Source organism: Oncorhynchus mykiss, chromosome 27 (assembly GCF_013265735.2).
Source record: "Oncorhynchus mykiss isolate Arlee chromosome 27, USDA_OmykA_1.1, whole genome shotgun sequence".
In the NCBI taxonomy this organism is placed as follows: domain Eukaryota; kingdom Metazoa; phylum Chordata; class Actinopteri; order Salmoniformes; family Salmonidae; genus Oncorhynchus; species Oncorhynchus mykiss.
Window position 1 is genome coordinate 21408708 of NC_048591.1, and position 11152 is coordinate 21419859.

Consider the following 11152-nt stretch of genomic DNA (forward strand, 5'->3'; position numbering starts at 1 on the left):
GCGGACCATGCTCTGCTTCAGTATGTCACAGTACATGTTGGCATTCATGGTTCCCTCAATGAACTGTAGCTCCCCAGTGCCGGCAGCACTCATGCAGCCCCAGACCATGACACTCACACCACCATGCTTGACTGTAGGCAAGACACACTTGTCTTTGTACTCCTCACCCGGTTGCCGCCACACACGCTTGACACCATCTGAACCAAATAAGTTTATCCTTGTCTCATCAGACCACAGGACATGGTTCCAGTAATCCATGTCCTTAGTCTGCTTGTCTTCAGCAAACTGTTTGCGGGCTTTCTTGTGCATCATCTTTAGAAGAGGCTTCCTTCTGGGATGACAGCCATGCAGACCAATTTGATGCAGTGTATGGCGTATGGTCTGAGCACTGACAGGCTGACCCCCCCACCCCTTCAACCTCTGCAGCAATGCTGGCAGCACTCATACGTCTATTTCCCAAAGACGACCTCTGGCTATGACACTGAGCATGTGCACTCAACCTCTTTGGTCGACCATGGCGAGGCCTGTTGAGTGGAACCTGTCCAGTTAAACCGCTGTATGGTCTTGGCCACCGTGCTGCAGCTCAGTTTCAGGGTCTTGGCAATCTTCTTATAGCCCAGGCCATCTTTATGTAGAGCAACAATTATTTTTTTCAGATCCTCAGAGAGTTCTTTGCCATGAGGTGCCAGGTTGAACTTCCAGTGACCAGTCAGTATGAGGGAGTGTGAGAGCGATGACACCAAATGTAACACACCTGCTCCCCATTCACACCTGAGACCTTGTAACACTAACGAATCACATGACACCGGGGAGGGAAAATGGCTAATTGGGCCCAATTTGGACATTTTCACTTAGGGGTGTACTCAATTTTGTTGCCAGCGGTTTAGACATGAATGGCTGTGTGTTGAGTTATTTTGAGGGGACAGCAAATTCACACTGTTATACAAGCTGTACACTCACTACTTTACATTGTAGCAAAGTGTAATTTCTTCAGTGTTGTCACATGAAAAGATATACTCAAATATTTACAAAAATGTGAGGGGTGTACTCACTTTTGTGATGTCCTGTATATGTGTATCCCCTCTGAAGCAAAGCTTCTCTTGTCAGGTGCCAGGAGCTTCATATACCTGTCCTGGTGATAAAACCACATCTGTATATCAGACAAAGCCTGAGACTACATAGCTTTGCAGTCTTGTGGGTTGGCTATCTGATGCGTTATACAGCCTAGCTACAGGAACAGAAGAACACATTCACATCAATGCACACACGTGCCAAAATAATAATTCTGAAGGGGGAAATGTATAGGCCACATGAAGCCTTAAGTAAACACTAAACATGTACATGTCTTAGGACATGTCAGAAGGCTATGGTAGTGTGACCTACATCTGACTGCTCACTGAAACATGAATTCTCTCTTCAGTATAAAAACAGAGCGGACAGAGCTGGTCAATTAAACCACTAACAGACACACTCATTCAGGCCCCTGCTGTTCTGAAGATCACAATTACTCTGCAATTAATACTGGTGACACTGTCAGAGTTAAATGCAAAATTGAACACTACTCTCAAGTAGCCTTAGCCAAGTCGTGGCCGCACTCGAATTTTGAACAATGGCAATGTTAATGCTGCAGAATATTTTCCACCAGCATCATTCAGAACACAGTAATGCTGCCCTGTGGAGATATGCTCCTCCCAGACCGGCCCAAGACAACCCCATCCCTCCTTCCCTGCCTCCATCCAACCGCCATCCCTCTGTCATTCCCCCCTTCATGCCTGGACTGCATAATGAAGTGTAACACAAACCATCACCAACAATCTGCATCACATTAGATGGGCCTTGATTCAATCGAAATCATGTTGCACTAAGGGTTAGGGTTCTACAGGAAAATACTAAACTAAGGAAATTCACAAAGAGTTCATAAAATATACAGCACGCTATTTGATGACTATGGGGAAAGGTTGGGTGGTGTGGAGCCAAAGCTCATTTAAAAAGGTCCTGTGTGCCCTTACTGTTGAAAGATAATCATCCTAAAGTCTGCATTTCATTGAAGAGGTGGTCAAATGTAATTACTTGCCAGTATGTGGATAAACTATGTAGGCCTAGATCAGATAAATACATGACAAAACATTCACACTGTAAATAATATCATTCCACTGGCAGAGTATATGCAGAAGTATTCTTACAGAAAATCTCCTGCGAATCCCTTTTACTAGCCTGGTGTGGCAATGTAAAGAGACACAGAAGATGGCTATATATACTCTTAATTCAAAGAGAATATTTCCCAATGAAAGAGTTTCCTTGGCATCTTAGGACAATGAAAGAGTTTCCTTGGCATCTTAGGACAATGAAATTATCACTGTCCAACTAAAAGCCAGCCTCCTTCATCACCATCTCTGCTCCCATTATTTTAAAGAGATATAAAATACCATTTCTACATTTTCAAGCCAGGAAATCATACCATACCATTTATATCTCCTTAAAATAATGGGAGCAGAGATGGTGATGAAGGAGGCTGGCTTTTAGTTGGACAGTGATAATTTCATTGTCCTAAGATGCCAAGGAAACTCTTTCATTTGGAAATATTCTCTTTGAACCAGGAAATCATACCATACTGTTTCTACCTATCCTGTGAGGCCTAGAGACATGATCATGTCTTTACCAGGTGTTACTGGGTATAATGTCCTGTACTGCCAACAGGGTAGCAGCAGCAGGGCACTGAGAATGGCGCAGCTCCGTTCTCTGCAGACAATTAGATTTATATTCACAGTACCTCGGCTCGCTCCCTCTACCCTTCTCTCCCTCACGATTACAATGTACATATACATTATATCCGCCCACCTGGATATTATTCTTTATAGCATATACATTATGTGCATGCAACTGCAAGTAGAGACATCGGCTAGCCGAGAGTCTCAGTGGGATTAATTGTAATTTGTTATTGAGAATCATCATTTGTTTTTAAGACAGGCATGCTGACGTGTGTAGGAAACTAGAGTTGCAGAGGACCCAAAATAGATCCTGCAGCATGATGCAGGTATCATCTAGGTATAATTTATTTCTAATCCTGAAACCATTGCTTTACCCATAAATGTACAAGATACAAAAACACACTGACATCAGCTTACATATTTTAAAGGCTTTCACAACATGCTATTTTTATGTTTATTGAATCCATGTCTAGAAAATAAAAGACAGATTCAAGATAGTGTGGTAATAATATTTACAATATAGGCCTAGATTAATTATATGGGAGAGTAACTGTGCTCATTTGTTAAACTACACACACACATCTTGACAAATTGTGATATATTAGCGACATGTAGTTTGTTGTGTGCAAGGCAAAATAGTAAATAAATAAATGGACAGGGTACATAGAAAAGATTGAGCAATTTCCTGTGAAAGATGAGCTTAAATCCTCATAACATCTATTGGCTAAACATCTGTTTTTGCAACCTTTACATTACACCCATATGAAAGAGATGGACAGATAATAGGATTAAAAAAGGACTTAATGTGACACCTACAGGTATTTTTATAGGAAATTTGTTTAGATCTGTTCTCCTTTTTCAAACATATGGGTGTTTTCAAATAGCTGTGTAATGTGTAGGCCTATGAGATGTTGACTTCTGGACCCTAAATAATGGCCCTTAAATAATTACCTCAAACAAAATCCTAACAACCAAAGAGTAGGCCATTGTCTCGAGTTTCACATATTTTAATAACACGGATTTAAAAAAAAATCCATTTGACTTTTTTACAATAACTCTTTTCAGCATCGATAATTTAATCTGGGCTATAGTAAACCTAAGATATATTAGAGAAAAAAATAACATTTTTACTATATTTAGATCAATATTTATATAGCATTGTCACTATTTCTAATGGCCTATAATAATTAAAGTTTCTCAAGATTTTTTTGTAAATGTTTTGTAAATGATCCTGCCCCTAAAACGTTGTTTTTTTCTCCCCCCAATGTAATTTGTTACCGGAGTGTTTGAATTAAAAAGGTTTCTACAAATTCCACTATGAATAACAATGCATTGTAGACATCAGCATATCTTCCCTGTGTGTGTGTGACATTTTATTATTTCAATATGGATATTTAGGCTATAGATAACCTGTGACACATGGCACTGCAGTGCACAATAGATGGGCTATATGATATATTCAATGCAAACAATGGAACCTGGAAGAAATACAGTGGGCCTTCTGTATAAACCGTAATCTATATACATAACATAAGGGACAGGGACAAATTAATCTACCTACTGAAAAAAATAGGTCAGCTGGCAACATTAAAAACTAAATATGTTAGACCCTGTATCAACTTTTGGTTCCACAGTCAGTTATTTCCAATGACCCACATGAAAGCATACACCTGTGCACTGTAAGGTAGGCCATATAAAAATTGGGCCAAGCATGTTGTTTATTTATATAAGGGTTTATTGGCCAAATGACCAGGGTAGCCTAAATATATGGGTGTCACATTTTTTTTTTTAGATCAGGGTGCAATTCCAGGTCCACATTTGTATTAGTCAGTGCTTACCTTTTTGTGTCTATCTTTGAAAGGCAATGCCGGCCATTGCATCTCCTGTAAAAAGTCTTGCCAATGTTTCTGGTCCTGATCAGATGAGACGAAGACGATTTCCAATTTGTCTTTATGTTCAGATGATTTTTTGAACTTGCTATAAAACTCACACAGACTGGCGTTGAACTGCTTACAGGGACCGTTTAAACTGCAGCCGAAGTAGAGCCCGACCAGGGACAGCTTGCTGCCCAGCGCCTGTACATCCACCTCGGCTTTCTCGCTGTTGACGAGCCGCTCCCCGAGTAGATTCACCAGTAACTCCGACATGCTGCTCGAGTCCTTGAAACAGACCCTAATATATTCCGTTCTCTTACCAATACTGCAGAAAATGAAAACCAACACGCCCTCGTCCTCCAATTTAGCTTCCTTGGAGAGAGCCCCAATTCGTTATATAGCCTATGCTCAAATGTGTGCACAACTACAGATATCATCCACTCAGCTCAGTCGCTCCAATGTGTGGTGTGCAGGAATGCGCTCCAATTATACTCATAGAAGTGGTTGCACTCTTCACGTCAAAGCAAGAAAGCAACTCTTTGATGACACCTAGTTATAAAATGGTGATATTGCATCTCTATAATATTCTTGATGTTTGTATGTGTGTGTGTGTGTGTATATATATATATATATATATATAAAATCTGACCACCTTTGTTTGGTCTTGTATTGAATAGCATTACTTGATCAAGTTCACTATTCAAAGACTGATTGTTGTTAGCATTGAGCATGTTTTGGCCTACATGGTACACATGGCATGTTTGGCCTATGTGTACATTAAACTCGAATGACAGAACTAGGGCTAGGTTACTTTCTTCTTCATGAGCCGGTTTCCAAAGACAACATGGCCTATTATTAAATGTGCCAATTATATTATAATATTATAATTTCACATAAAAAAATGTTTTAAATATCAAGATAAAACGCGAACCTAAATGTTTATGATAAGACACATTAGGCCTAATGTCTAGTTAAATAAAATGTTTTTAGACAGGCTGAGGGTGCCACCTAGCGTCTCACAAAGTGAACTGCACTATAGACAAACCATTTTACACATACAATTGTTTTCATCCATCCATCATTTATTTCATTTGACTAAGTTCTACACAACAACACGCCAATCACAGTATAACAGGTAATGTTTCAGTTGATATCTTCACTATAAAGATTTCTGCTATAAGTAAGAATCATCAATTCATCTGGCACATCACATACTAGGAGTAGGCTGCCTACCACTTAGGGGTATCTAATATATTTGTCAAAAGTGTTATTATATTATGTTATTATAACTCTTCTATTTAATTTACTACATTAAACATCAAGTTATAAAAGCAGTCAGCTAGCTCTACCAAGGCCTCTGGTTATGTTATAGTTGCTTTTTAATTCCATGTAAGAATAGCAACACATTCACTGATTACCACTACCTCGCAGGGAGAGGAGTGTGTATTTGAATTTCAAAGAAACAATAATTTCTGTTCAATCTAGTGTAGTGAAAAGGTGCCTGGGTTGGGGCTGGATCTCAGGAAAAAGACAGGACAGTGGGAAATGGAAGATGACCCAGTGCAGGGCGAGTGTGGTCCTCTAGTCCTCGGTGAACATCATCCTCACCAGGTCAGCTTTGAAGCACTCCTCTTCAACCAGCTTCTGAGGCTGAATTAGATGATGGAGGAAAAGAAAATAAACATAACTTAGCATGTTTTGGTAACACTTTCCCTGAAGCTATATTTTACATAGAATTTATAAAGTGTATAAATGGTTAATAACAACCGTGCCAATGTGTTGTAACAGTTTAAAGTTTTTTACAGACTATCTATAAAAAAAAACATTCAATGCTTTTAGGAGCCTTTGAGTGTTGCCACAAAATCCAAAGAAAACCCAAAATTGATGAGAGAAATTCTCCTTTGAAAAGGCAATTTGATAATCGATCACTATACTAGAAATTATTTTCTTTGTGATCTTATGCTCACCGTGCCATATCGGATCAGAGTGGGAACTCCACTGAGCTTCAGAGTCTTCTTGAACTTATTATTGGGATCCTTCCAACTGGTCGAAGATGAAAAGGTAAATTAAGCAAAATACATATGTCAGACATTTAGGTCAAACGTATAATTTTGTGCATTGTGTGTGTGTGTGTGTGTGTGTGTGTGTGTGTGTGTGTGTGTGTGTGTGTGTATATACACACACTGAACAAAAATATAAAAACGCAACAATTTCAAAGATTTTACTGAGTTACAGTTCATATAAGGAAATCAGTCAATTGAAATAAATCTATAAATTTCACATCACTGGGAATATAGATATGCATCTGTTGGTCACAGATACTTTTGAAAAAGGTAGGTGCGCGGATCAGAAAATCAGTCAGTATCTGGTATTGGCGGGAACTGGAAAACGCTGTCGTACACGTCTATCCGGAGTATCCCAAACATACTCAATGGGTGACATGTCTGGTGAATATGCAGGCCATGGAAGAACATTTTCAGCTTCCAGGAATTGTGTACAGAACAGATCCTTGCGACATTGGGCAATAAATGATTATGCTGAAACATGAGGTGATGGCGGTGGATGAATGGCACGACAATGGGCCTCAGGATCTCGTCACGGTATCTCTGTGCATTCAAAGTGCCCTTGATAAAATCCAATTGTGTTCTTTGTCCGTAGCTTATGCCTGCCCATACCATAACCCCACTGCTACCAAATGCGGCGAAAACAACAGGTGAAATGCTTAACCAACAATTCAGTTAAGAAAAATACCTATAAAAAAAGATAGATAAGTAACAAATAATTAAAGAGCAGCCGTCAAATAACAATAGCGAGGCTTATGTACAGGGGGTACCGGTACAGCGTCAATGTGGAGGCTATATACAGGGGGTACCGGTACAGAGTCAATGTGGAGGCTATATACAGGGGGTACCGGTACAGAGTCAATGTGGAGGCTATATACAGGGGGTACCGGTACAGAGTCAATGTGCAGGGGCACCGGTTAGTCCAGGTGACGGAGGTAATATGTACATGTAGGTAGAGTTATTAAAGTGACTATGCATAAATAATAACAGAGAGTAGCAGCAGTGTAAAGGAGGGGGGGGGGGGGATGCAAATAGTCTGGGTAGCCATTTGATTAGATGTTCAGGAGTCTTATGGGTTGGGGGTAGAAGCTGTTAGAAGCCTCTTAGATCTAGACTTGACGCTCCGGTACCACTTGCCGTGCGGTAGCAGCGAGGACAGTCTATGACTAGGGTGGCTGGAGTCTTTGACTATTTTTAGAGGTATAGAGGTCCTGGATGGTAGGAAGCTTGGCCCCAGTGATGTACTGGGCCGTACGCACTAACCTCTGTAGTGCCTTGCGGTTGGAGGCCGAGCAGTTGCCATACCAGGCAGTGATGCAACCTGTCAGGATGGCAGGATGGTAGCAGAGAGGACAGTCTATGACTAGGGTGGCTGGAGTCTTTGACTATTTTTAGAGGTATAGAGGTCCTGGATGGTAGGAAGCTTGGCCCCAGTGATGTACTGGGCCGTACGCACTAACCTCTGTAGTGCCTTGCGGTTGGAGGCCGAGCAGTTGCCATACCAGGCAGTGATGCAACCTGTCAGGATGGCAGGATGGTAGCAGAGAGGACAGTCTATGACTAGGGTGGCTGGAGTCTTTGACTATTTTTAGAGGTATAGAGGTCCTGGATGGTAGGAAGCTTGGCCCCAGTGATGTACTGGGCCGTACGCACTAACCTCTGTAGTGCCTTGCGGTTGGAGGCCGAGCAGTTGCCATACCAGGCAGTGATGCAACCTGTCAGGATGCTCTCAATGGTGAAGCTGTAGAATCTTCTGAGGACCCATGCCAAATCTTTTCCGTCTCCTGAGGGAGAATAGGTTTTGTCGTGCGCTCTTCACAACAGTCTTGGTGTGCTTGGACCATGTTAGTTTGTTGGTGATGTAGACACCAAGGAACTTGAAGCTCTCAACCTGCTCTACTACAGCCCTTTCGATGAGAATGGGGGCGTGCTGTCCTCCTTTTCCTGTAGTCCACAATGATCTCCTTTGTCTTGATCACATTGAGGGAGAGGTTTTCCTTGCACCACACTGTCAGGTCTCTGACCTCCTCCCTATAGGCTGTCTCGTTGTTGTCGGTAATCAGGCCTGTCACTGTTGTGTCATCGGAAAACTTAATGATGGTGTTGGAGTCGTGCACGGCCGTGCAGTCATGCGTAAACAGGGAGTACAGGAAGGGACTGAGCACGCACCCCTGAGGGGCCCCTGTGTTGAGGATCAGTGTGGCGGTTGTGTTGTTACCTACCCTTAACACCTGGGGGCGGCCCATCAGGAAGTACAGGATCCAGTTGCAGAGGGAGGTGTTTAGTCACAGGGTCCTTAGCTTAATGATGAGCTTTGAGGGCACTATGGTGTTGAACGCTGAGCTGTAGTCAATGAATAGCATTCTCACATAGGTGTTCCTTTTGTCCAGGTGTGAAAGGGCAGTGCGGAGTGCAGTAGCGATTGCATCATCTGTGGATCTGTTGGGGCGGTACGCAAATTGGAGTGGGTCCAGGGTTTCTGGGATAATGGTGTTGATGTAACCCATGACCAGCCTTTCAAAGCAATTCATGGCTACAGACGTGAGTGCTATGGGTCGGTAGTCATTTAGGCAGGCATGTTACCTTAGTGTTCTTGGGCACAGGGACCATGGGGCACTCTGTTCACAATGTTGACATCAGCAAACCGCTGGCCCACACAATGCCATACACATGGTCTGCGGTTGTGAGGCCGGTTGAACGTACTGCAAAAATTCTCTAAAGCAATGTTGGAGGCGGCTTATGGTTAAAAGATAACATTCAATTATCTGGCAACAGCTCTGGTGGACATTCCTGGAGTCAGCATGCCAATTTCACACTCCCTCAAAACTTGAGACATCTGTGGCATTGTGTTGTGTGTCAAATTGCACATTTTAGAGTGGCCTTTTATTGTCCCAAGCACAAGGTGCACCTGTGTAATGATCATGGTGTTTAATCAGTTCCTTGATATGCCACACCTGTCAGGAGACAGATTATCTTGGCAAAGGAGAAATGCTCAATAACAAGGATGTAAACAAAATTGGAGAGAAATACACTTTTTGTGCTTATGGAACATTTCTGGGATCTTTTATTTCAGTAATGAAACATTACATTGTGTTTATATTTTTGTTCAGTGTATTTTGCTCAATTCAAATATGCTGCCTGAGAGAGCCAACAAATCGTGATGTTACAACTTGCACAATTTATCTAAGCTTTTCAAAACTACTAGCTGCATTTGCGGGTATGAAAAAAATCGTATTTTCTATTGCCTGTTGATAGCACAGCATTATCATTCTCCTATCATCACCAGTAAATATGAAGAAAAAGTTGAGTACATACTATGGCCTCTCTCCAACCTGACAGTAGATGAAGACAGAGCCCTCGGGAAGGTGGGACATCTCTCCTCTAACAACTGGCTCAGCTGGAGGGGAAGGAGCAGAACAAAGCTGGCAAATCTGTGTGGCTTTGATTTATGCAAGCAATAAATCACACAACAGCTATAACTTCCTAAAATAATACAGAAAATAGAGCATAAGACGAGCATCCCCAGTAAACACATTACATAGAATAGTTGGCTTGGCTACAATGAATTGCCGACCATAATGCAGCAGAGACTGACGCATTATGGAAGACAGCTGGAAAAGAAAGCCAACCGCTATACATGTAAAGTACAAATCAATACAGCAATAAAATAACTATAATACCTTCCACACAATCTGGACACCAGCTCATCCCTTGAGCGTCTTTATCACCAGAGAAATATGCGAATATGTCCTTTCCTTTTCGCTCAGACACTGCTTTGCAGAATTCATCATAACCATGGACCTTTACTTCTTCGTAATGAGACATGATGAAATAGAATAAGTAGCAGTATTATCAATTATCGTAGGCAAAGCAAGCAGGTATGAATCGTTTCACGCTAGAATAAAAACGAGTTGGACTATGATCGCTTCTAAAATACTACGACCAGAGAGGAAGAAGTAAAGAGAGAGGCCCAACTCGGCGGAAAATCTGTCTCCGTCCAGCAGGTGGTGTTTTGTGTGTTTTTTCGCCCACCAAGCAAGGAGTTTTTGTTTGGAGGTCAATGAGAGTTTCGAATTTGGTCAACAACAAAAATGTATGGCATATTTGCTACTTGAGGTGTATTTGATTGATTGTAAGTTTCGTAATGTTTGGGTTGTTACGACTGTACTGATATAAGTAGGACACATGACATCGTCTCATCTTTGATTAAAAACACTTTATACCGTAGTCATCTCGAGATGGCTATGCATATTCATGATATGAGGCTTGTAGCGTAGCATTTCTCCATTGAATACAGACGGTTAACGTCAACAACCCTCATCGAATACAATATGAGACATCACCAATCCAAAGAAATGATAGGCGGGAGCTAGACAGCCCGCCTTGCCGCGTTGTGGACAACGACTCCCATTGTTAGGGCAGAGAGGCAAGTATCTTGTCAGTATATCCATAATCTTTGCTATCAGTTCAGAAAACGCAGGACAACACTTCCTCTTCCTGTCTATGA

At 41.7% G+C, this 11152-nt stretch overlaps 2 protein-coding genes across 2 annotated transcripts in view; both read right to left on the reverse strand.

Moving 5' to 3' along the window:
- The window catches only part of LOC110507127 (nucleoredoxin), an 86482-nt gene extending 81425 nt beyond the window's left edge, over positions 1-5057 (reverse strand). The window contains exon 1 of the mRNA XM_036965791.1: positions 4547-5057. Coding sequence (XP_036821686.1) covers positions 4547-4855 — 309 coding nt within the window. The 5' untranslated portion in view covers positions 4856-5057. The remainder of the gene's footprint in view (positions 1-4546) is intronic.
- A 586-nt stretch (positions 5058-5643) lies between these two features.
- On the reverse strand, positions 5644-10661 carry LOC110507770 (thioredoxin domain-containing protein 17). Its single transcript, XM_021587998.2, has 4 exons — positions 10326-10661; positions 9961-10042; positions 6550-6625; positions 5644-6232 (listed from the first exon to the last, which is right to left on the reverse strand). Exons 1-4 carry the CDS (start codon positions 10468-10470, stop codon positions 6164-6166), a joined length of 372 nt encoding a protein of 123 aa, XP_021443673.1. The 5' UTR covers positions 10471-10661; the 3' UTR covers positions 5644-6163.
- Between the last annotated feature and the right edge of the window lie 491 nt (positions 10662-11152).